Genomic DNA, 27923 nt, shown 5'->3' on the forward strand with positions numbered 1-27923 from the left:
TAACAATTTGACCTTACTTTATTTTTTCCCACTTATTTTAATCCAGAGACTCCCGTTGATTGAAATTTTCAAAAAAAAATTGGGGTATTCACTCCTCTGCCGAACGCCGAGACTGACAGATATACTCACACATTTCGGCGGGAAAATCAATACCCCACAGAATCGGCGGCGGGATTCAGTAACCAATGGCTGGCCGCAGCGTCACCGTCCTTAACGTGGCGGAGAAGCCGTCGGTAGCGAAAGCGGTCGCCCAAATACTTTCAAGGAACCCAGGGATTCGAGGGAGAGACGGTCGTTCTCGTTACAACAAGATCTTCGAGTTCGACTACACCATTCGCGACCAACCCTGTAAAATGCTCTTCACCTCCGTCATTGGCCATCTCATGGAGCTCGAATTCGATGCGCGTTACCGCAAATGGCACTCTTGCGATCCCGCCGATCTCTTCCAGGCTCCTGTCCATAAATCGGTTCCCGAGGTCAATTCTTTTCTCACTCGTTCTTTTTCATTATCACAATGTTACTCTCTCTCTCTCTTCAGCATCGCTGATTCTCTGTGCAATTTTTTGTTTTGTGTTGTTAACCCTAGGACAAAAAGGATATCAAGAGGACACTAGAGGAAGAAGCTAGGCGGTGTCAGTGGCTTGTTTTGTGGCTCGATTGCGATAGGGAAGGTGAGAATATTGCGTTTGAAGTTGTAGACGTATGTACTGCAGTAAATCCTCATCTCACTATCAAGAGGGCTCGATTTTCTGCATTGATCGCCAGGTTTGATGCCGCTCACGATGGTTCTAGTTGATTTTTTATTTTTATTGAAGTGCTTGCAGCATACATTTCATATTGAAGGCATATCTATTGTCCAACATGTGCAACACATTAGTTTAATAACTTCTATTTTCTTAAATTATTATAATTGTCTACGGGTCAATGTCTATGATTCAGTTTTGTGTCCGGTATCTTTGATGTTTCATAATGTTTGATTGTTGCTGCTTTGATGCAGCGAAATCTATCAGTCCGTTCAAAATCTTGTCGAGCCAAATAAGTGGTTTGCTGATGCTGTGGATGCTAGGCAGGTGAGTTGCATTTTTTCTGACTATGTGATTTTGTGTTCCAATCAAAACAAGAATCTGATATTATATGCTTCTATTCTATCACTTTACTTATACTAATAACCAAAATATGGTAATTGATATTGTCACTTTATGAGGGTGGTTAATTTTGTTGTTGTTTTAGGAAATTGATCTTCGTATAGGCGCTTCATTCACCAGATTTCAGACCATGTTAATGAAAGATGCTTTTAACATAGATACTGTTACAGATGGCAGAAATACTGTCTTGAGTTATGGCCCTTGCCAGGTGGGCTGATGTTGACAATATGGTAACATCGTGTAGTTTTTGTGCTTAAACTGGTACAGGCTTATTATGAGTTTCCATTTTACCTTCATTTTTACTATAGTTTCCTACGCTTGGATTTGTTGTGGAAAGATATTGGGAGATACAAGCACATGAACCAGAAGAGTTTTGGTCAATCAATTGCTCTCATAGATCAGATGAAGGCACTGCTAATTTCAGTTGGGGGTAGTATGCAAAGCTTTTGGTACATTCATAGTTCTTGTTGAGTTTTACTAACTACTTATAATCTGGATTCACTTGGCAGACGCGGGCATTTGTTTGATTATACATGTGCTGTCATAATATATGAGATGTGCATCGAAGAACCAACTGCAACGGTAACTCTTCCCTAAATTTTGTGGCTTGACATTTACTGAACTCAACTTACTAATGATACATATTATTACCATTTAGGTGACAAATGTTAGACAACAAGAGAAGCTTAAGTATCCTCCCCATCCTCTGAGTACTATTGAGCTTGAGAAACGAGCTTCACGATACTTTCGGATGAGTTCTGAGCACACAATGAAGGTTAGTAAATGTTGAGAATCCATTTATTTCATTGTTCGTGTTGTACTTATAAGTAATGCGCATTTAAGTCTACAACTCATTCTGGATGATTTATGTTGTTCAAAGTAGACTAACTTCACAATTTTGAACATATAAAATTAAGTAATGCATTTGTAGACGATGCCAAAGAAAAATTCCAAAAAAACTTATGACTAAATGAATCCGTGACTATGTTTGCATGCATATGTACCATGCAAGAGGTGCATTTTGTTCACCAAATTTTCTAATTGCTTTTATGCCATTGTGTTTATTCATTGGACAATTGTTTTCTGTTTACCTTTATCTCTATTTGCCACAATGTGGTGAATAAACACAACAAACTACACAACTAACATGCTTACAATTAGTGACAAACAAACACATTAAACTACACAACATGTTTTTATATGCATCTCTTTCTTTTTCCTTATTTAATTCTTTATAGGTGGCAGAAGAGCTTTATCAAGGTGGTTTCATCAGTTATCCTCGTACTGAAACTGATAATTTTTCTTCAAGGACTGATTTGCACGTGGGTAACTTCTTTTCCAAGCACAAATAGTTATTACAGTTGCTAGTTAGCCATTCTAGATAGATTTGTAGAACATGCTGTGTGACATGAATTTTTGGAACTGTTTCTCTGTGTTATATGCTACAAATAAAATAAAATGGGTTAAACAAATTACGGTTGTTGAAATAATGAAATTGAAAAGGAATTTGAGTGAATCTGCATGTCTCAATTACACCATTTAGAGTATTTTATATAATTAATTAATAAACAAATGCCTAATTACGACAATTACCCTATTTACAATAATTTTAACAATGACTTTGAAGAGGAGTTCTCTATGTCATGATTAAGGTGGAAACAATGAAATATATAGTGTTTATCTCTTTACATGTTGCTTGGAATTCATCAGAATACAGTATGAGTATATGACTACTTGTATATACATAAAGAATGGGTTGGATAAGATTGAATTAAATAATATATCATTAGAAAATATTTCACATGAGTTCTCCTTGTCATGATTTTTTTAATACTTTGTAACATACACTCATAGAATGTGTGATTTTAAATAAGTTAGGATAATCTGTCTTTTGAAGCCACTACTAAAATACGACATTTCACATGCGTTATTTGGCTTGTACTGTAGTTTGTATTAACAATTTCATTGGTTCACTCTTATTAACAGAATGAGATGTGATTTCATCTCATTGAAAAATAGAATTACATTATGTTATATGTACAACCAATTACAAGGATATCTATATCCGTCATTATCTTACACCAATCAAAGGGGGTTAACCTATACCCTTGTAACCTACGGTTTGAGCAGTTGTAACTGCTCTTATCACAAATTACCACATGGCAGAACATTAAAGAATGGAAGCTAGAAAGAATAACAGAAAAATAACAGCTAGTAGTAAGTAGTTCTATTCTAATACCCCCACAAGATCGGTATGGATCAGAGTAGTCAGTCCCGGATAACGGAGCGGAGCGGCCGACCCCAAATATAAGATAGGGTATAGCGGGATAATCAATCTTTAATAATATTTTGGACAAATTTACATGAATAATGTTATAAGCATAAACATACATTTACTGTAAAATTAAACAAATAACTGAATCCATACAACATTCATAAATCAAAACCCGAACCTTAATAAAAAACACTCAAAAGAGACAAAAAAAAAAAAACAGAGGGGAAAGAGTAAAAAAAACATAATAAAAAATAGGATTAAGATTGACAAATAATTGAGGCAAGAAAGAGTATAAAAAGAAGAATGAAATAAAAAAACATAGGGAAAGAAACAAGGAAAAGAAATGAGGAAAAAAATAAATAAAAAATAGAGAAGGAAAAAGAAATGTCTTAAAGAAAGAAGAAAAAGAAAGATGATAGGAGAAGGATGATGAAGGTTGAAGAAGGATGAATACCTGTAAAAGAAACATGCTTGAAACAGCGCATTAGATGGAAGAGGAAGAAGGACGGCTAGGCTAAACAACTTTACCACTAAAACTGAAAGCAAAAACCTCAAATTACCCTTAAAATGTTCTAATTTTTAAGGGTAATTTTGACTTTTTAAGTGAAAAAGAGAAATTGGCCTAAACCGCATCAGGCCGCGACCCGCCCGCTTCTCAACCTGAAAAACCCCTAGAAGCGGCCTTGATCTTATTCCTTGCCGCTACACGCCTTCCCATCGTGGACACCCTCCGTTCCGCCCCTTAACGTCGCGATAGCGGTGCTCCAGACCACTATTGACTTCTCTGATGTGGGTGTACGCGAGTTGGGTTGGACTGAGTTTGTCCTAACCAGTTACCCAACCCGTTCAAAATTCAATGGGTTGGGTCTGTCGTCCAATCCGTAATTTCATTGTCAAAACGACCCGAATCGACCCGTTTATTAATGGGTTGAGTTGGGTTGGGTTCGCGGGTTGTGTTTGAAATAAATAATATATTTTTATGATTTCTTTGGTCGGTTTTAAAAAAAATATAATACAACTCAATAGAATCATACTCATTTATAACACTCAAATTCAATGAAACACATATAATATCTAATAAAATTCATCAACTCGACATAACATTTTATAATAGTATAAAATTCATCAACTCGACATAACATTTTATAATAGTATAAAATTCAACAAGACACGTTATTTCTATAAAATACATAAGTTGGAAATGATACAAAAGAAAATAAGAAACTACATTTAATTTTAGAATTACATAAACTCACTGGTCTAGTAGTATTAATGGTGGAAAATAATTTTTTTTTTGGAAAAATTATGGTTATTAGTGAGATATTAATTTTATATTTTTATTTAAAATAATAAGGAATTACTAAAGGCACATCAATTGATTGGGTCAACGAGTCCTCGGGTTACAAAACTCAAACCTGATACTCGATTCAAAACTACACGGGTTGTTATCGGTTGGGTGGCGTATACCCGTAAATGAATGGGTTCGGGTTGATTTGGGTCAGCGGGTTCGTGGGTCGACCCACACCCATGAACACCCCTAGATGTGGATGTAAATCCAACGCTATAGCTACCATATTGATCTTGTCCCTGAATTCCAAAAGTCTTGTGGAAGTAAAGGGCTCGGTGAATATGTTTGGCTTTTGATCAACTCCTGGAATGTGAAGCACATCCGACTGCTTATTCATAACCTTTTTTTGAAAAAAAATAAATCAATTTCTATATGATTGGTTCTAGCTTGCAAAATATAGGATTGTGTGCCATAGCAACTGTGCTTTGGTTATCCCAGGAGATAATGGGTGGTTGAAAGGGAACCCTGAGCCCAGTGAGCAGTGTTGTGAGTCAAAGGACCTCTGCAACTACTAGGGAAAGACTTTGATACTTTCTGCACTTGAATGGTTGTGAGCCAAAGGACCTCTGCAACTACTAGGGAAAGACTTCGTTACTTTCTGCACTTGAATGAACAACCACAATTTGCTTCTTTGATCACCAATAGAGGAGATTACGATCCATAAAGACGGCTACACAGGAGGTAGAGCAATGATCATATGGGTCGGTAACGTACCTTGCATCAAAGATGGCATGAAGGGAAAATGAGAGATTCAAAGGGGCAATATTAAGTAGTGACCAAGATCCTGAGTGCCAACTAAGTTCTTAGGACTATCTTAATTGCAAGCCAATGAATACCTAGTGAATGAGTCTTGAGTTAACCCACTTCATCGAATACCTAGTGGATGAGTCTTGAATTAACCCACTTCATCGACTGCACAACTAAGCCTAGGTCTAGTGATTGTGACATATTGAATAGCACTAACCACTGACCTATAAAGAGCACGATCTAAGAAAGTAGGTGAACCTATCTTGGTGAGCCTGGTGGTAGATACCATAGGGTGGCCACAAAGTTTGATGACTGGCATGTTTGTTTTTGTTAAAAGGTCACATATGTACTTGCCTTGAGAAAGTACCAAATCGGACTGAGATTTGACTTAAATTCCAAAAAGTAGTCCAATGCGCCAAGTTGTTTAAGTGCAAACACTGTGTGAAATTTAGTTGTGATGGAAGAGATGAAAGGAAGAGAGTTGCTAGTGATGATTGTGTCATCTACATATACTAGGACATATACAATGCAACCACTAGAGCTATAAGTGAAAAGGGATGAATCACACTTGCTAACCATTAAATTGAAGTTAACTAAAGTACTTTTGAGCATTTCAAACCATTGGCGTGGAGCCTGTTTTGATCAATACAAGGCTTTATTCAGTTTACAAACTGACTCGAATTACCTTTGGAGAACCTAGGAGGTTGTTCCATGTACACTTCTTCATCATCAAAAAGGCCATTAAAAAAGGCATTGTGGATGTCTAGCTGTTGAATGCTCCACTTATGAGTCAGAGGTAGGGTTAAAATGAGCCTAATAGTCACAAGTTTGACGATTGGGGAAAAAGTCTCATTAAAATCAAACCTATGAAGTTGGTGAAAGTCCTTGGCTACCAACCTAGTCTTGTATTTGTTCACTGTGCCATATGCTTTCTCCTTGACACGGAACACCTACTCCACCCAATGGCCTTCCTATTTGGAAGGAGAGACACAAGGGACCAAGTTTCATTCTTCTAAAGAGCATTAAACTCTTCATTCATGGCTGCCAACCACTTAGGGTCTTTTAGGACTTGTTTATAGGTATGGGGTTCGGTGTTGGCAATGAAAATTGAGGGATGAAGCTTGGCTAAGGGAATTCCAAATTTAATTTTGGTTTGCATAGGGTGAGTGTTGGCATGGTTAATCGTTTGTAAGGCTTTTAGGACCTGATAGATGGAGATACATGAGTATTGAATGAAGGAGATGGAGTGGGAGTGGGCACAAGAGAAATAAGACTAAGGGAGAGACGAGTAGGAATGGATATAGGTTGGAGAGACATGAACAAATAGATCTTTGTAAAGGAACATGGACTCCTTAGGCAACACATCTTTTGAGATATAAAATCTTTCAATGGGAGATAGGCATTTGTACCCTTTATGAGAGGTAGAGTAATGAAGTAACAAACTTATTTTAAGGTGATAAAACCATGTGAATCTAGTGAAGGCATCAATAAATGTTATATAATATTTGAGTTGATTAGCGGAAACAAAAGGAGGAGGACCCCATAAATCACTATTTATCAATTCTAAAGGTGTCATGTGTTGTATGAGTGAACGGGAATAGTGTAATATGTGAGCTTTACCCATACAACAAGCCGAACAAAATGTGGAAGAGTTTTTATTAAGAAATGGCATATTACCTAGGTCAAAAACAACTTTCAAGGTACGGGGATTGAGATGCCCTAATCGCAGATGCAAATTGTATTGAGCACTAGTAAAAGGGGATTTTGTTACATTTGGGGATTCATTACTAGTGCCTATAGTAGGGGTAAAACTACTGACCAAACATGATGCATTGGATTGGAAATTAAGGTGAGGAAACTCATAGATACCATCAGGACCCACACTGCCATGGAGTAGAACTTCATTGGTGGCCTGAGATTTGACAACACGATAATTAGGATGAAACTCAGAAAACACTATTGTCTTTTGCGAACTTACTTACATTTATTAAGTTTTTGATTGTAGAAGGAACACGACTAAGGTTTTGTAATACAAAGGAATTAGGTTGAATAAGAGATTTAAAATGAGAAAGACCAGATGGAAATTTTCAAACCTTGTCCATTTCTTATGAAGAGTTGGCCAGGACCTTCAAAGGGAACCTAATGTTGGATGTTTTGGTTGATGTTGGTGTCATGAAAAGAGGCTCAGAATCAGGGAACCAAGCAACATTGGTTGTAGGAATAGTATTGATTAACATTGCCTTAGGTTAAGGATTGAACTAGGTCTAGTATAAGGTTGAATTGGAGGACAAATCCAAGGGTTGGCAAAACCATAAGGTGGAGATCCTTCTTGAGAAGGAAGACCCAAGAAACCTTGTGAATATCCCTAGAAATCATAAGAAATTGGAGCCTGTTACTAATCATTGAAACGATGATAACACATAGAAATTGTAGAAGGAACACGACTAAGGTTTTGTAATACAAAGGAATTAGGTTTAATAGGAGATTTAAAATGAGAAAGACCTGATGGAAATTTTCAAACCTTGTCCATTTCTTATGAAGATTTGGCCAGGACCTTCAAAGGGAACCTAATGTTGGATGTTTTAGTTGATGTTGGTGTCATGAAAAGAGGCTCAGAATCAGAATCAGGGAACCAAGCAACATTGGTTGTGGGAATAGTATTGGTTAACATTGCCTTAGGTTAAGGATTGAACTAAGTCTGGTATAAGGTTGAATTGGAGGACAAATCCAAGGGTTGGCAAAACCATAAGGTGAAGCTCCTTCTTGAGAAGGAAGACCCAAGAAACCTTGTGAATATCCCTAGAAATCATTAGAAATTGGAGCCTGTTACTAATCATTGAAACGATGATAACACATAGAAGCTATGTGACTAAAGCAAAAACAAACTTGACACTGAATATTGACAAATCGTCCCCTGCCACGTTCACGACCACCACAACCTCGTGATCCACCACCAAAATTAGGATTCTAAGATCCACATCCATTCTCAATTGAGGTATGATCAATATTGAGGTTAGCTTGAGAAGATGAGTTTTGATTTTGAGGCAAGGAGGACGAATCAAAAGAATATTGATTGAAGGAGAGTCAAAGTTGAATTTGCTTGTTGTACTCTGACATACACATCCCATGTGCAATAAGGAGTGCCTCAAATTCTTCTAATTGGATGTCTCCAAACTTGCTCTCAATTACGTGGCAAGAAGTTTGATATGAAGAAGATAATCCTCAACAATATGATCATCAAGCATCATTGCCCGCATCTCAGGTCGACGTTGACGAACATGCACACTCGTGTGTTTCTGAAAATGATCATGAATATGCTCCCAAAGTTGTGAAGCACGCCCGCATCCAAGAATTCGAGCCATAATTGCATTGTTGATCGAAGCCACGAAAGCAACCACTGATCTTGTTGAAGCCATGTAAGATACACATGATTTTCCACAATGGAGTTCGTAACATATCAATAATGTACTGATCTGAAAGTTCAGCAAAATACAAGAAACCATAAGATTGTGAGCGTTCACAACCGGTTCAGCTTGTTGACGCCACACTAGACAATTCTTTTCAACTAATTTCTCTGAATTCTCCATGAACTCACCATGATTGTAACCTAAGCTCTATAATACTATAACAAAATGAGATGTGATTTCATCTCACTGATAAATAGAGTTATATTATCTGTTATATGTAAAACTGTTTACTAGGACATTTATATCCTTTGTTATCCTACACCCATCAAAGGGGTTAAGGTAAACCCCTATAACTAACTGCTTGAGCAGTTGTAACAGGTCCTATCATAAGCTGGCACATGGCAGAATATTCTTGAAAGTAATCTAAAATAACAACCTTTTAATACTTATTAATCTATTTATTTTTTCTGAAGTGTCTGACCTTTTGTGCCTCTTTGTATTTTTATCTAATTGTAGGCAATTGTGCAAGAACAACAAGCACATCCTGAATGGGGAATATACGCTCAACGGTTGTTAAACCCTGAGACTGGACTTTGGAGAAATCCTAGAGGTGGTGGTCACGACGACAAGGCCCATCCCCCCATTCATCCGACTAAATTTTCTGCTGGAGAATCAGGATGGAGCCAAAACCATCGTGTCAGACAATTGCTTATGCATACCATTTTTTTTACTCTTAAATCCTTCATTTTACTGGACATTCATATTCATGTTATTTCTTAAATGACAACAGAATATATATGAGTTGGTTGTTCGCCACTATCTGGCATGTGTCTCAAAGCCGGCTGTAGGAGCTGAAACCACAGTGGAGATTGATATTGCTGGGGAACTGTTTTCTGCATGTGGGAGGGTAATTTTAGAGGTGAGATTTCTCAGTCATGTATGTATATATTCCACTTCTAGAATTTATGTGATTTCACTGGGTTGATTTATTGATTTCATAAACATGCTTTAGACAAGAATTTTTGCGGTGTAATAACTTTTTTATGTGCTTTGAAACCAAACAATTTTTTAGTTATTGTAGACTAAAATTTTGGAGCTTATATATGAGATTAGGATGACATAAGATAAACCATAATTTATTACTCTCAATTTTTTATTATAGGTCGTTTTTGACTTTTCATACGTGTTAAAACATGTAATAATTGTTGTATGAAAAAGAAAAATTATGAAGGATTTTACAAAATTGTCCTTCATTAATGGTATTGAGAAGACAAATTTACATAATTGAAAGGAAAGATAATAAATATTTAAAGGTATAATAGAAAAAATGACATTAATAATTTACTGGTATTATAAAACGACTTATATTGTGGTACAATTTTTTTTCTCAAAGCGACTTATAAAAAACCCCGGAAGGAGTAGTTTTAAAAAAAAGCAAATACTTGCATTGTTCCCCAATTTTCTGCTGCCATTATTAGAGAATAGATAGCATTCAGTTGCTCCTATGTGGATTTCTTGATGAGATGAAGTATTTTTTCTTCCTCAAATATATGAAGTCCCAATAAATATGTTGCATTTATATAAGAGTAGAAGGGTAGAAAAAAGTTAGGGTAGTTGGTTAGTTGAGGAAACTCAACTAGATACAGCGAAATTGTTTTTTAAGATATAGTGAAATAGTTGAAAGTAGACATTCAGAAAATTTCAAATTTGTAATCAAGGGAAAACCCTTTAAAAAGAAATTTTTCTGTAGGTTCTTTTTTTTTTCTTTTTTCCTTTTCTAATAATAATACAGTAAACATTGAAAGCATTATTTTATTTTTCTTTCTGTTTCTCATCTTTCTCTATGGAAGAACCTATTGCTGTGTTTTATAAATATAAAATATGATTATCTTATGATTGAATTTCATTGCCCTCTATTAAAAACTATCTCTATCTTCACACCCTTTCCTTTTTGGGGTCAAACTTTGGTTGCCTAAATGCAAATGTCAAACTAATAATAATAAAAAATTCTTTTCTCCTAAAAATGCAAGAGAATGAATTGCAATCCAATCAACGACATTGTGCAGATTGTCAAAGCAAAATTGAGAAGATTCTTTATTCCTTATAGCTACAATGAACTAACCATTATGAGTTTAATTTTTTCAGCTCATCTCTTTGAAATTCGGTTTGGCTATTCATTTTTTGCCATACTACTATTAGGAAAAGATAAAAGAGGCATAATTGAGAGAAATGATTGAATCAGTTAAATTCAATGTAACTGAGTTGAGTTAATATAGTTACATCAATCAGTATTTATAGAAATACTGATACACTAAGTTTGTTCTATTTGACAACTCAACATAGAGGTTGTTATAGTCTAACAAACACTTAACTAAGTAACTCATCAAGAGTATATTAATTCTAATATATACTCTAATATCTTCCCTTTAAAGTGAGGATTCTTCCTAGGAAGGTACTCCTTTTAATGTATAATGCAGAGTAGTTTTATCCACAACTTCTGACAAGGGTTTTGTTAGACGATCTGCATTTTGTAGATGAGCTGGAATGTGCTTGACAAAGAAGGTCTTATTAATGACCTTTTCCCTTAGCAAAAAGATATCGAGTTTCATGTGCTTAGTTTTAGCATGAAGCACAGGATTAGAGAGAGCAAATGTACTAAAATTGTCACAATAGAGGACTGGTGGAAGAGTGTAAATTCTGAGCTCTGCAAGAAGAGACTGAACTCAGAGTACCTTTGCTGCTGTGCTGGCCGGACTTCTGTATTCAGCTTCTGTACTTGATCTAGCAACAATGGTTTGTTTCTTAGACCTTCAGGACACCGGACCAAGATAGAGACAAGATCCTGATGTGGACTTTCTATCATCTGGGTCAGACCCCCAGTCAGTATTAGAAAAGGCAGTGATAGGTATAGGACTAGAGGGACTTGCTGGAAGAAGTTGCAGACCATGTTGCAAGGTACCTCTGAGATATCTCAGAATTCTTTTCACTGCAACCCAATGGCTCTGCAAAGTTTGAGATACGAATTGGCAAGCTTTGTTGACTGCGTAGCTAATTTCTGGTCTAGTAATGGTGGCATACTCTAATGCCCCAACTACTGACCTATAATAGGTTGGATCCTGAAGATAATTAGAGCCTAGCCTAGTTAGTTTGAGATTAGTGACCATAGGAGTGGGCAGACTTTTGACATCACTCATGTTGGTTTTAGCCAAGAGGTATCTAATGTACTTGGTTTGAGAGAGAAATAGACCTCCATTAGAAAGACGAGGCACCTCAATACCTAAGAAGTAGTCAAGTTGGCCTAGCTGCCTGAGGGAAAATTGTTCATGTAGTTGAGAAACCAGTTGCTGAATGTGACTTGAAGAATTGCCTGTGACAATTATGTCATCAACATACACAAGCATGAAGATGGTGTAAGCGGGCTTGGTGAGAGTGAAAAGTGATGGATCACATTTGCTTGTGTGAAACCCAAACTTGTGAAGAGTAGAGGCCAATCTTTCAAACCAGGCCCTAGGAGCCTGCTTCAGGCCATAAATGGCCTTGTTAAGTTTACAAACCAATGAAGTATCAGTGGCAATAAATCCTGGTGGCTGCTGCGTATATACTTCTTCTGCCAATGAGCCATTTAAGAATGCATTATTCACATCTAGTTGAGTGATATGCCACTTTTCAGAGATGGCTAGGGTTAGTATGATCCTGACTATGACTGGCTTTCATGGCTTCAAGCCATTTAGGATTTTTGAGTGCAGTTTTGTAGGAAGTAGATTCCAACTGTGTGAGTAGAAGAGTAGAACAAAGTCTTGGTTGGACTATTCCATCCTTAGCCCTAGTAATCATGGAGTGGGTGTTATGAGGATGAATTTTGGGTGATGGAGTTTGTTGAGTATGAATAGATGAGCTTGGTGGGGAAGGTAATTGAGTAGAAGCTGATGAAGAAGAAGTGTTATAGGTATGATTGGCAGATGTGGGATTCATGGAGGATGAGAAATTCATAGGGTGGTCAGGTCCAGAACCAGAACTGTCAGGGACAGTTTCAGAGCTAGACATGGAGTTTGAATGTTGAGGTTGAGGTTGAGTAGAACTTGAGTGAAGGCTAGGAGTATTGTGCTGAGTGTAGGTAGGTGTAGAAGGTGAGACGGTAGTGGATGAGGTGTTGAAAGAAGAGAATGTCAAGGGAACAGGAACATACACTTGAGTTGAAGGGTTAAATGTCATTGAAGATGATGAAAACATGGAGTGATAGGGAAATCTGATCTCATTGAAGATCACATCCTTGGAGATATAAACCTTACCATTTGCAGCCAAGCACTTATACCCTTTATGATGAGTGGAGTATCCCAAGAATAGACATTCTTTGGAATGATAGGCAAATTTATGAGAGTTATAAGGTCTGAGATGAGGATAACACACACATCCCAACACTTTTAGAAACTTGTAATCTTGTTCAAGTTGGTACAAAGTTAGATATGGTGAATCCATGCCTAGCACTATAGTAGGCATTCTGTTAATGAGGTAAGTTGCAGCTTGGAATGCATGATCCCAAAACTTCAAGGGCAGAGAAGCTTGAGCTAAAAGTGTGAGGCCAGTCTCAACCACATGTCTATGCTTCCTCTCCACTGAACCATTTTGATGGTGAGTGTGTGGGCAAGTGAACTTGTGAACAATGCCTAGCTTAGTGAGAACAGAAGAGAGAGGTTGAAACTCACCTCCTCCATCAGTCTGAACAATCTTAATTTGACTGTTAAATGGAGTTTTAACATAGGCAATGAAGTTAGTAAATACTGAACAAAATTCAGACTTCAGTTTAAGAAGGAATGTCCATGTGTATCTAGTGAATGCATCCACACATGTTAGGAGATATTTGTATCTAGTTGTGGACACCATGGGTGCAGGACCCCAAACGCCAGCAAATACCAAATCAAAAGGAGCATTATAAACTGTAGTTGAATGAACAGATGGCAATCTATGCACTTTGCCAAGGCAACAAGCAGTGCATAAATCAAACTTTGATTGAGTGCGAATAGGAATGTTACATCTTGATAAAACATTTTTAAGTACCTCATGATGAGGATGCCCTAATCTGTTGTGTCATTGAGCATACAAAGATGACCCTAAAGGAGTGACACTTTTATTTGCACAAGAATCCAAAACAGCTAATGATGATGAATTACTAGTGAGTGTGTGAACATCAGGTGCAGAGTTCTTAATAGAAGGAGAAGAAGTAGCCTGTAGAGATCCAAAGGAATAAACCCCATCCTTTCCAAGTGCTCCTTGTAGAAGAATATCAGATGTAGCCTGAGATTTTACAAGGCAAATATCAGGGTGAAATTCAAAGTAGACTTGATTGTCCCTTGCAAATTGGTTTACTGAAATAAGATTTTTAGTGATTTTTGGCACTAGCAACAAGTTGTTCAGTGTGAGTGTAATGTGTGGCTTGTGTGAGGATTGAAAAGAAGTAGATCCAATTGAAGTAATGGGCAAACCTTGACCATTAACAAGCATGACTTGGTCAGAGCCAGAGGTAGAGATACTGTCCAGAAAATTATCAGAAGAGTGAGTCACATGATGTGTTGCTCCAAAATCCGGATACCATTGAGACATATTAGATTGACCATTGAGAGATTCAGTTCCTGCAACATAGGCCTGAGGCTGTATGGATGAAACTGATGAGTAAGGTGGTGTGAGGGTCTAGGAGAAAAACCAGGTGGGGGAGTGCGCCACTGTGAGACAGAAGGAGGAGCAATCCACTGATTGCTGAAAGATTGATTTGAACTAGCATTTTGCCAAGGATACGTGAAGTGTGATTGAGGTAAAGGTTGAATAGTTGGATTCTTCCACTGATTTGTAGGTGCAGTTTGAGGAGCAAGACGAAAGTAGCGCACTCTTGCATCATGCCCCATTTTAGAGCAAATTTGTCATTGAACACGTGTTCTGCCACCAGATCTACTTCCTCCTCTAGAGTTAAAGGCTCTGCCACCACGAGTATTTCGTGAACCATCAAAGTGTGGTATGATCTCTTGATCTGATACATGTGACTGTGCACCTTGAGCTGTGGATACAGTAGAGTGAGAAGCAGGAGTATCAGCACCTTGGGTGACGTTAACAGAAAGAACATCATGAACTGGCGTGCGAGGTGCTCTATCCAAGCGTGCTTCATGTGAGAGCAACATTGTTTCAACAACAATCAAGTCACACGGTTGATCACGATATTGAATGATCGAGGCTAAGGCTTGATACTCTGGAGGTAAACCTTCCTCAATCGCTTCCAATTGGTCTCTGCGAAACAGGATCGCCAATTGATTCAAGAATATCAACAATCTGTTGAATTCAACCTAAGTACTGAGCGATGATGCATTTCCTTTCTCCATGCTACGAAGCTCATAGCGCAACTGTCGTGACTTCGCATAGATCTGAGTCCTTTGAAATTGATGTATGACGGACCAAACTTCGTGCGCATGAACCCATTTCACCACTCGAGGGAGAACTGAATCTGAGAGCATAGTTAGAAGCCACGTAAAATGGAGTGAATCCTCTTGATGCCATAAGAGATACACAGGATTTTCAGTATCGGATGCGCGATCCGCAGTTGAGAGAAAGCGAGGAGGAATCGAAGGATTCAAGAGATGGCGATGCAACTTGTGAATTCTCCTGATACCTTCAACTTGCTGCTTCCATGAGAGGAAGTTCGTGTTATCAACTTTGATGCTGATTTGTTGCGCGAAAGTTTTGAAAGCATTCTTCAACGAAGAAGCTTCAACAGTTTTCGAAGAAGTTCCACCTTGCGATTTGGGAGGATTGAGAGGTTTCAGTGGAAGCCATGGCTATGGTAGATCACAAGCTCATGGTACCATATTAGGAAAAGATAAAAGAGGCATAATTGAGAGAAATGATTGAATTAGTTATATTCAATGTAACTGAATTGAGTTAATATAGTTACATCAATCAGTATTTATAAAAATACTGATACACTAAGTTTATTATATTTGACAGCTCAGCATAGAGTTTGTTACCGTCTAACAAACACTTAACTAACTAACTCATCAAGAGTATATTAATTCTAATATACCCTAATAACTACTATTTCAATCATTCAAAAGTTTGTTTTCTATAGTAAAAAGGACCACTTATTCTTGCTGCCTCCATTGTTCTGTACTATTGAAGCCCATAATTTTTTTATCGTAGCTACTATCAAACCATCACTTTTGCCATTTTACAAATACTGAAACTATATAATTATGATATATCATTGAGTTTCTTTTGGGAATAACTAAATTTTGCATAGAAGTGTGAATAAATATATATGCATTTTCTTGCTGCCTTTTTTAACCAAATATCAATAAATGTGTGGGAAAGCTACAAATGTTCTGATTATTTGGTATTGCCTTGTTTTAATTTGAACAGAAAAACTACTTGGATGTCTATCGCTTTGAATCTTGGGGTGGATCAGTGATTCCAACATATACTATTGACCAACAGGTTTGTCTTTAATTATTACATCAGATTATATGCATCACCCCTTGATTTTTGTTGATTATTTTGTTATTTTTCTTTTTCATATGATATCTAGTTATTGTTATTCTATCGCAAGCTGTTCACTATCCTTAATGTCAGATTCTTGATTGAATTCTACACCAAACAAATCCCAGCATCCTTGGTTTACAAAAATTATCATACTTACTGATAATCTTATGTGAGCTTCACTGTAGCATTTAGTGCCTATTCGATGCTGAAGATTTAGATGTTTGACAAATTTTATCTTCACGAGTAAATGAAGATAAAATGATCCATACATACATGTTGCAAGTAGTTAGCCTAAGTATCCATGTTAAAGTGCCAATTAAGTTTAAGAAAGCTTATGTATATTTTACTTTTTTATTTATTTATACTTTTACCTTCTTTTCATCAATTTAACTAAAGGATCTCTTTGGTTTTTAAAATCAAACCACATTTTCTTATTTATTTAAATGATGGTTACCAGATAAAGGACTATTATCAATTTGCATAACGGCATTCTAATCCGGCAAAATTTGTTCACATTGAATTCCATCCACATCCACTACAGACAAATTACCTTTTTTCCTTGCATATTCTTAGAAATGGAGTTATTTAGGATATAGTTGGGAACATATGCATCACTAAGTCCAATTTCTCAACAAAAATTTTTAGATCCCTTTTCTATATATTTTTTGATATAATCCATGGGTTTTGGATGCACTGTATGAAATTGCATCTCAGTCCAAAAATAAGTATTAATGACAGAGCTGTTGATATTACAGTTCATTCCAACAACATTGACCCTTGATCCAGGAGTAACCAGACCACCTCCTCTTCTTAGTGAAGCGGATTTGCTGAGTTGTATGGACAAGGCAAGAATGATATTGAATCTTACAGACTTAATCATATAATTAGCAGTATCATCATTTCCGGCCCATAAGTCAAAATATGTTTCATTAAATATTGACAATTGTATAGGAGGGCATTGGTACGGATGCTACAATGCATGATCACATCAAGAAGCTGCTTGAACGATTTTATGCAACTAAGGATGCTAGCATGCGTTTCACACCAACTAATTTGGTAAGCTCATATTGTTGATTTTGAAAGGATTTTTTTTTTCTGTCAGTGATCTCCAATCTCCATGTCATTTTTCGTGGATTGTTGACTTGTTTTACTACTGTTATGAGAAGTTACCGTGTAAGGTTAGTAGATGATATAGAAAGTAATTAATGAACCATTATGTGATTAATTCTCTCTAATAAAAGTGATATTATGTTCACTGTTGGAGCATTATTCTACAAATTTGTGATATTAACTCTAGATTTATGGATTGGGCCCTATGAAGCACAAACACCCCGAATATGATCCTGACACTAACACGGTGACACCAGTAATAATTTTTAAAAATGAATAAATTAAACGTAATAACAAGTGTCGGTACAGGAGTCTGCTACCGGCATGGACACAGACACCTTTTTACAGAGGTGTCGGTGCTATATAGATTGGGCCTAACTCAACCCTACAAAACCAGCTTGTAAGGTGAGGGTTGCCCAAGCTTTATAAACACTACACATGCCATATCTTTCTAAACAATGCGAGACTAAATCCACTTCTTTAAACCCAATACAATGTAGGTGTTGGGGGTTGCATTGAATACAACAAGGCAAATGCCACAATTGAGCGACTAGGGGCGGATCACATTGAATGCGGAATTCTCAACACACCCTCTCACGCTCAGGCCTCAACTAGCCCGAAACGTGAACGTTGCGTGATTTCCAAGAGCAGATATAGGATAGGCTGAGACAGTGAGATACCATCAGATATAGGATAGGCTGAGACAGTGAGATACCATCTTAGAATTTTGGATTAGGCCTAATTCAACCCTACAAAATTGACTTGTAAGGCGAGGGTTGATCAAACTTTATTAATACTACACATGACATATCTTTAAGCAATGTGATACTAAATCAACCCTTCAAACCCAACACAATGAAGGTGTTGGAAGTTGCAATGAAGGCAAGACAAATGCCACAATTAGGCGACTAGGGACGGATCACAATGAAGGCGGAATTTCCAACAGTAATTGAAAGCTTACATTAAGTTGTCAACCATATAGTTTAGGTTGACAACTTCATTTCTTGGAACATGAAATGACTGTGACTTCTATAGGAGAAATAACTATGATATGTGTAAACAAGAATTGATATGCGTTCTGCATTAATTTTGACAAAATCTAATATACAATTACATTACATAAGCAAAGAGTACGCCTAACACAGACCAGAGATCTGCATAAAAATAATTCCCCTAAAACATGGTACACGGGCATTGGTTATTTTGTATGTTATAAATCCTTGTCATTTTATTTTCTGTAGATATGTAAAATAGAATGACATGAGCATGGTTATTTGTTTGAAGATATGTTATGATTATATACGTTTTACTCGTGCAAAGTTTTTCTTCATGTTAATGCTGGAAGAATCTTTTTTCTTAATTGTGTAGCTTTAGTGTATTTTATTCTCAAAGATGTAATTGTGCTGCTATAAGAAGTTAGTTAGTTAGCAGTCCATGCAAAATAATGAAGTACAATATTTTTCTTAACTTGTATTCTTTTTACTGATCATGGATTTGATATTACTGTAGGGCGAGGCACTTGTTATGGGATACGATGACATGGGGTAAGTAATTCCCTTTATTTTAAAGATGTCGCTTGTCTCACTCAATGGGATGTCTTGATTTTGTAAACTTTTCATGATAAAAACTGGAATTTAGGTGGAATTGAATTTTGGAAATATTAGATCGAAGAGTTTTTGATAGGTGTATTTTTAGTTTAGGAACAAATGAACAATTAACCATTCAACTATAGAGATGTTCACGATTTCGCTCGTCCTCATAGTGATTGGCATTGGTTAATGGTTTTCAAAAAGTGGTAAATGGTTCACCAACAAGTAATCGTTTGGGTTGTTTATTATTCCTAAAATGAAAACAATTATTTCTCAAAATTTCTTCATTTCTTCACTCACGTTGTTTCAATCATGTATATAAATTAAGACAAGGATCCATTTTGGATAAACTTTTCGTATTATACTCAAGATGAATGAGCCATTTCTCTAAAATGACAAAACTTATATATAGTACCCTACCTGCAGCTAGTATTGTTCTCCAATGAAAATATAATATGTCAGATTCTGCTAGACTACAATACATTGTGAAGAAATGGACGAAGGATCTTTTACGACCTCACTAGTTGATGTGGGTTCTCATCACCCATGTCATCTAGGATAGGCTATGATTGGTTGAAATGAAGGCAACCCATTGTTGGCTGCAATCAAGGTAGCAAGGGATGAGGATTGCAAAATCAGAGTATCCTAGATTGGGAACTTCGATACTATCTTAGAATTTTTAAACCTAACCCATTTCTTAAAGTCAGCTCAAGGAGTGAGGATTTCCCCAATCTCATAAGGCTTTCTTGTGATAAGGTTGGAAAAACTCTAGCACCTCGTGTAAAAGATACATGGCTACGATTTTTTTTGATAAAAAAGGACACCCTCACCTTACAAGTCGGTTTTGTAAGGATGAATTAGGTCCTATCCAAAAATCTAAGATGGTATTAGAGTTTATCCGCCAAACCACTCATCATATTATCTACGCACCCAGACCAATATTGCTGGAGCGAGGAGGTGTATTTGGAAAGCTGAAGTCCCACATTAAGAAGAGATAAGGTGTGAAACGAGTTAATAAAGAAGAATGACCTCCACCCTACAAGTCGGTTTTGTAATTATCTACGCACCCAAACCAATATTACTGGAGAGAGAGAACATGTATTTGGAAAACTGAAGTCCCACATTAAGAAGAGATTAGGTGTGAAAAGAATTTATAAAGAAGGTTCCTCACCCTACAACCCAAATTCAAAGAGTAAATTAGATTGAGGGTGGGCAATAGCTGGATATAGAAGGAGATCAAGAAAAGTTGCAAGTTAGAATTAGACTATTAATAAGGTATTTACTGGGGATTTCGGGAATTTTTTCTTTATATTTTAAAATGCGGGACAAGATAGAATCCTTTCGTTATGCTCTTTTTAAAGAAAGCGCTTTTTTGCTCTAACTTGAGAATCAAAACTGGGATTTGATTAGGAAATTCAAGACTGGTAAAAATAAAATACACTACGATTATTTAGTGGAGGTTACATTAAGAAACATATTGTAAGATACAAAAATGATTCAAATTTATAAAGGAAATGTTTGCTAAACTTGACACATTTCACGAATGGATATTTGATCCGTCAACCTTAAACTATAGTATTTATGGTGCTCAATAGAGGCTCCTCGTTCTCGTGGGAACATATAGTGAGACAAATCCTGCAATATCTTGTTGACCTTGTCTAGAACCATTATGAATTGCCTAATGAGATTAAAGAGTATATCAATAATAGACTTGGTCTATGGTTACTATTCTTCCTGGCATGATCTTTGATATGCTATAACCATGCAAATATTAACACACGATCAACAACTTGTGAAGTGAATATGTATAAATGCACATAATCTAACGACTAAATAATCAAAGTTTGTAAAAACAAAATTCTAGGTTTGCAACACAGTTCGAGTTTCACCCAAAATGGTTCGATTTTGTTGGAGATGAGAAATAGGAGATTAGAGTAAAATGAGAAAAGTAGGAAAGGGTCAGAAGAGATGAAAAATACAAAACTTTTCACAAACTCAGATGAAAAATAGGTGGTTTCACATTTTCTACTTTCGTCTATGGCTACACCTAAATATTCACTTTTCCACACGCGTACCCTATCTATATACCTAGTCACTTGATTAAGATATGCGTTTTGCATTAAAGAGTGAACCTAACACAAATTTTGTTTTGCATTTTTATTATTCTATCCGTGAGGTTTCAGGTATAAACTATGGAAACCATATCTGAGAGCAGTTATGGAACGTGACATGAAATTGGTCGGTGAAGGGAATAAAAGCAAAGGTGAAGTCCTGGATACTAGCTTGCAGCAGATGAAAGCTTGTTTCTTAGATGTATGCTACTATTTCGTTCTTTCTATGTAATTATTAGTTTTAGCAATCAAGGTTTGGTTCTGCCGTCAAATTTATAACCCTTATTTAAAAATATGTCATGTTAATGACATGTGAAGGTAGTAGGAAGTTCTATTATATCTTGTAACTTTTTTCCTGCTTCAAGATATTTTTCTTCTCTTTTATATATCTTAATCTCCTTTATACTTTTGCATATTCTATTCTTATGTTATGTTTCTTCTTGAAATTTGGCATATAAATCTCATTCCTCTTTACAAGAAACAATATAAATCTAATTGCCATATGTCACCAATGAAGAATGTCTTCACAATATAAGTATTGTACCAAACCTTTATGAATTATAAAAATGTCAAATACTCCTTAAAATTATTTTCGGAGGTATTGATACAAAATTAATTTAAGTAGGTTTTCCATGCGATCTGGCCAATATGATTTTTCCCCCCTGATTATGGACAATGTGTACTTCAATAAATGATCACTTGTAAATGTATGCAGGCAAGATTAAATAAAGTGAAACTTTTAGAAGCCATGGCAATATTTTTCGAAAGGTAGTCATCCCTTCACCTTTGGCCTCATGGATTCTTCGATATATAAAATGTTAATGGATCTTCGTCCACTCTTGCAGATCAAATAGAGTTGGCAGTGAGCATCAAAATACAACCGAGGAAGTTGTTCGGCGGTGTGGACTTTGCCAAGAATCAGATATGGTGCTAAAGAAAAATCGAGTATGTTCTTAGGTAGCTGTGGTTCCTAGGTGGAAATAATGGTATTTCATGAGGTCTGGGAGGGGGTTCTAATGTTTGTTTAATGGCTGGGTGAGCGTTTAAAGAGGGTTTAAGGTTTGTCTGGGAGGTTACGTCAATTTAATAATAATCATACACAATAATTTTATTAACAACTTTTTTTAATTAGCCTAAAAAGTGTCGATGGATCTTATAACTTGGGATGGGGGGAGTACTAACAATATTAGCATTGGCCGTTTCAAAAAAAGTTAGGCCATTTTTGTGGATTCTTTTAATGTGGCTGTTAATCAATTGGACTGTCAACAAGAAGGAATGTAGTTGTGGAAGTTAGGTTGTTGGATTTTATGGTTTGCAACATGAAACATAGGGGGAGCACGATATATCTAGTTGATATAAGATTGAAGTATGAAATAATTTATCCTTGAAACATAGGGGGAACACGATATATCTAGTTGATATAAGATTGAAGTATGAAGTAATTTATCCTTGAATTACAAGTGAATTTTGCGGTGTTTATATATTATGTACATTGTGCAAGAGAGCATGCTTAATTATATTGATATTGTAGTTTTAAATCTTTTATCTTATTCAAGTTTAATATTATATTATCATCTACCAGGATGGCAAATTTATGGTTGGATGCTTGGGTTATCCTCAGGTTTTTGTTTTTTGACCCTTTTTTGTTTCAGACTCTTGTTAATTTATTAATATAAAAAAGCTTTACACTTGGAATTGCCAATACATCTTGGAAGTGTTGTCCCTCACTGTCACTTCTATTGATTATAACCTACTGGCACTAAAATAAATTTGCCTTTCTCATAAACAGTGTAGAAATGTTGTCTGGCTCCCTGGATCAATATCAGAAGCGGTTGTGACCACCAATACTTGCAACAATTGCACTCCTGGTTTGTGATTTAATAGATAGCATTAAGATACTTGATTAGCTTCTTATTGAAAAATACATCAGTGTTTTGCATGCTAATGCATGGTTTTGGCTCTCTCTCTCTCTCTCTCTCTCTCTTTACCCCCATTTTAAATTAAAAAACTTGTGAGCACTTAAGGAGGCAAAGTTTTATGTTGTAAAACTAGAAAATGCTCACCCAACACATACTTAATGTGAACTGTTGATTTTTTTTTTCTTTTCTTTTAATTCTAAAATATTGGAAAAATAGCTCTGATATCTTAGATTAGTTCTTTAGGATTGGTAGTGGGATCCACAAGGCTGAACCATTAGTCTATAAACCAGTACTTGGAATGTGTGCACTAAGCAGCATGAGAAGTAACTGTCTGATAGTATTATTGAGTATTGACCATGAAATAATATGTGGAAGATTTGATTAATGATAATTTGTGATCTTGATAGATGGATTAAGAGGTTTGAGACATAATGTGAAGTTCAAAATATCAAGTTGGCCAAATTAAGTATGGAGGGAGTCACATCTAGTGTTTGTCAAGGAGGATCCTCTCATGAAAAAATAACTTGAGGGGACAATAGCGTCGAGATTAAGGGGGAAAACAATGGAAATTCCTACGAAGAATTAACCAAATTAAAGCAAATTGGAAGTGTATAATAGTAATTAAAGCAGTTGAGATATTTCTCTGATCTAGTTTCCTTTATCTTCTACATATATTAATGTGGCTTGGTCCTATCCCCATGATAGCTAACTTTTAAGAGAGGGTTCCCCAAGTGTTGAATACATATCGAATGGCGCCAAAACTGGTTATTAGTATATCTCAGGAAGGGCTACATATAAAGGGGCTAACCGGAAAGGCTGAGTGAAGTGTAGTAGAGCGCAGCTGTTGGGAGGTTAGCTTTCAGGGGCGGTGCTATGATAGGGACTTCAATATTATAGGGTGCATATCTGTGACATCTAGTAGTATGAGATGCTAAATGGAATATTTAAGTGGCTTGGTTCTCCCTCCTTGATAACTAGCTTTTAAGGGAGGGTTTCCCATGTGCCCGAATACTTATCACATCATCGGTAGTTTTGTCAATTCAAATGATCAATTGCTGGATGCTTTTACAAATGTTTTAGAGCTTCTTGAATAGGCTATATTTATAATATGATTGGCACATATGACCTATGGCTCAGCTTGAGGAGTGTCAGAAACTTGTATTATTATGTAAATAAATGTCCAAGTTCAGCGTACTATGTAAATATAGTAACTAGGGAAATTGTAACTTCTATATATTACATTCATCATATAAATATTTAGCTCATGGTGTAGTTGAAACACATTGTTTTCGGTATACGCCTCTCATATCTCTCTCAATAGTATAGGTCAACTGGTCTGATATATATTTTAGTGATGTTTGTTCCATGTCTTGTGTTAGATATTATTTTAATCTCTAATTGTAGAAAATATTACAGGTCCTGTTTTCTTAATTCAATTCAAGTTTCGGCAGCTGGAAATACCACCAAGCTACAATGTCAACCATTTGGGTAGGTGCATGTCCTTTTTAGATTTTCTTGATATTTTTAATTTGTGAGATTACATTCCCAACTTTTTAAATATATATGTGGACCTTTACATTTTTTAAATACCAATCTGGTGGCAACATTCATTGCAAGTTTGTATGCTTTGAAAAATGAATTTTCCCATTATTTAGTTTTTTTATTATCTGGCAAAGGAGCAATTGGAAAGAAAAGAATATGCAAAAATGATTCTTTGAAATATTGATTCTTCAACATATAAATTCATTCGCATTGATATGAGAGTTACTGAAACCCTTTTAAGTTGAAGCACTTACGTTTTGTAAATGCATGTGTTAATAGGTTGCATTGGTGGCTGTGACGAGATTCTTATACAGTTGACAGAAATATGTGGCACTGGCCCTCGCATGCCAGGTCTGTATAGATGGCTAAATAGTTAGTAACATTTACAAAAATATATTGGATTGTACATATTGTTTCATATGAAATATTGGCTCAGTGTAAGCTATGTTTAAATTGAATTAGATTGTGTTAATAGTTTATTCTGCTGATATCAGCTGCACATAACGTACAATTGTCAGCAATATAGGGTTTTACTTCCCACCTATCAAAGTCAGTATCAAGGAGATTCAATTGAGATGTTATATAGTTGCTGCTTCTAAAAATAAAATGAAACCGGGCTGTTATGTAGTATATATATATACCTTTGCATTCTGTTCACTAGTTACATCAAATAGTGACAGCATATAGTGGAGTTCCAGGCCCTTAGGTTTTTGTGATTGACTTTATATTTAATCAATGTTATAGTTCTACTTGCTCACTTTATAGGCATAAACAAACTCACTCTAGAGGAGCCTTCTTTAGGTTTTCCCTTATTTTCTTTCTCTGATTCTCTGTCTTTTGATAATTGATAGGCTGAACAATATTTGTAAGCATTTAAAACTCTTGAAATTAAAACTTTTTTAGGATATATTATGATTTATTTATGGATATTGTTATGGACCTTAAGCATGTTTTTATGCTTGGCAATTTTTATCTTACCTTCTTTGGCTATTCAGTATTTTGGACAATATATGATCTGAACATGTACTTATAAGGGGGGGCCACCCTCACCCTACAAGCAGGTTTTGTAGGGATGAGTTAAACCTAAACCACAATTCTTAACATGGTATCAAAAGTCTTGTTTAAAATCCATTGGACCACCCACCATTTATTTCCACGCTCCAGATGTCCACTTTAGGCGTGAGGGTGTGTGTTAAAAGTCCCACATTGGATAATATATGGTCCAACCATGTGCTTATAAGTGGGGCTATCCTAACCCTACAAGTCGGTTTTGTAGGGATGAGCTAGCTAAACCACAATTCTTAACACAACATAAAATGAGATTTTATAGAATTTCGCAGCTACAAGTCAGTAACAGAGTAGAATGCATTTTAAACCTGTTTACTGGCATTCCGATTGATTTCATGGATATGTATTAGAATCCAATAATTATACCTTATCATTTTTTTCCAGCAAGAGCTCGAGGACCTACTCCAGCAACCAGCAACGCCCATCCTACTCCAGCAACCAACAACGCCAATCATACCAACCCAAGGCAGTCAGCTTGTTTGCACTGTCAAGAAACAGGGCACTCTTCTAATGATTGTCCTTCACAAACTCGACGCTCCAGGAATGCCCAACATCCTGAAACGAACCAACAAAGTGGTAAGGTCTCTGGAATTTAAAAATGCCATAACAGTGTAGACAGCCTAGAGAAATAAGAAATGTATCTTAGACATTTTAGTGTGGACATTGGGAAATGAGCAAGTAGTGAGAGTCAACCAGGGAGTTTATTATAAGACGGTTTGTTATAAAACTTCATGGTAAAGGCTTTTATTGTTGTCTACTAATTTATATATCTCATTGTTACACTAGTTGAGATTATGATTTGTGTTGATATGTATATTTTTTTTTACGAGGATCTAAAAAATAAGAATTGAATTATTCTCCAAAATAGGAAAGAAATCTTAATTTTGTACTATTTTAGATTTTCTTGCAAATCACTTGTAAATATATTTTTCCGTCATTGTTTACCAGCTATCAATATCAATACTGAAATTTAAGGGATTGTATCTTTTAATAAACCTTTACACAATGTAGGAGAATCATCTGTTTCATGTAGCTCATGTGGAGCACCAGGTGTTTTGCGAACTGCAAATACAGCAAATAACAGGGGCAGGAAGTTCTACACATGTCAATCACAGGAGTGCACCTTCTTTGTGTACGTGAACTCCTAATTCATGCCAAAATCATTGACACTTGGCGATGTCTATAGTATATAAAGTAGAGTAAATAATATTCCAACCTTGATTTCTTTTCATCCATAAATAACACAAGCTGACCTTAATTTCAATTTTATTTTTAAAGAGACACACTCTGTTTCATTATGTGCTTGATAATATCTTTCGAACAGCTTTAGAGGAACAAAACATATTGCTTCTTATTGAGATAGCTATTTGCTCATGTAAATCTTATAACCTCTATTACAGATGGGAGGATAGCATCAACAATGGCACTGGAGGAAGAGGCTCTGCACGTTCAAATAATGTTCCAACATCCACCCGTGGTCGAAATGGTGGTCGTGGACCTCGTGGTAGGGGTCGGAGTGGATCTAATTCTTCTAGTGGGACATTTGTGACAGCCACCGGGGATCCTATTTCTGGTAGAAGGTGCTTTACCTGTGGTGATCCATCCCACTTTGCTAACGTCTGCCCCAATCGTGGAGTCTGATGTCTCTTGCTGATTCTCATTAGCCAGAAGGAAATTTTGGTGGGAGATCCAGAACCTCTATTTTGTACGTGTTTTAAGAAGCAATGATACATCAATTATGTTAAATATAGTGTAGTACGATACTTCATCTGATCACTGTTCATGCTTGGCATAAAGGAACTTGAAGAATTTGCTTATTGAAAACCATGAATCTTTAAAGAGTCAATTTCAATTTTATCTTTTTAGGTCAGGGTGCATATTTAATCCCCGGATCCCATCACTTATGGGATACATGTATCCCCTGAAGCCACATGATAGGATTTGTGATCTATCAACAAGGGTATTGACACATTTTGATTCCTGTCAGTAGGTCATATATGCAAACTTCAAATTATTAGGTCCCTTTAATCTGCGTGACTTTTTTTTAAAATTTTAAATTGTGTTAGTTTTACTTATTAACAAAGAAACTAGATCCTACACATGTTAGGTTTTTGTTTAGAGGTTGCTCTTCCCACCCTTAGTGG

The 27923-nt window shown here is 36.2% G+C and overlaps 1 protein-coding gene across 1 annotated transcript; it reads left to right on the forward strand.

Annotated features, from left to right (window-relative positions):
- The first annotated feature begins 42 nt into the window (after positions 1–42).
- LOC127079131 (DNA topoisomerase 3-alpha) lies at positions 43–27625 on the forward strand. The gene is made up of 24 exons (XM_051019554.1): positions 43–476; positions 587–765; positions 998–1070; positions 1231–1353; positions 1454–1575; positions 1655–1727; positions 1804–1920; positions 2384–2467; positions 9439–9618; positions 9713–9841; positions 16321–16395; positions 17196–17285; positions 17392–17496; positions 19060–19094; positions 21323–21452; positions 21966–22018; positions 22096–22195; positions 22833–22871; positions 23040–23118; positions 24586–24657; positions 24991–25062; positions 26164–26355; positions 26791–26911; positions 27180–27625. Exons 1-24 carry the CDS (start codon positions 186–188, stop codon positions 27418–27420), a joined length of 2775 nt encoding a protein of 924 aa, XP_050875511.1. The 5' UTR covers positions 43–185; the 3' UTR covers positions 27421–27625.
- The last annotated feature ends 298 nt before the right edge of the window (positions 27626–27923 follow it).

The sequence above is a fragment of the Lathyrus oleraceus genome, chromosome 5 (genome assembly GCF_024323335.1).
Source record: "Lathyrus oleraceus cultivar Zhongwan6 chromosome 5, CAAS_Psat_ZW6_1.0, whole genome shotgun sequence".
NCBI classification, from domain to species: domain Eukaryota; kingdom Viridiplantae; phylum Streptophyta; class Magnoliopsida; order Fabales; family Fabaceae; genus Lathyrus; species Lathyrus oleraceus.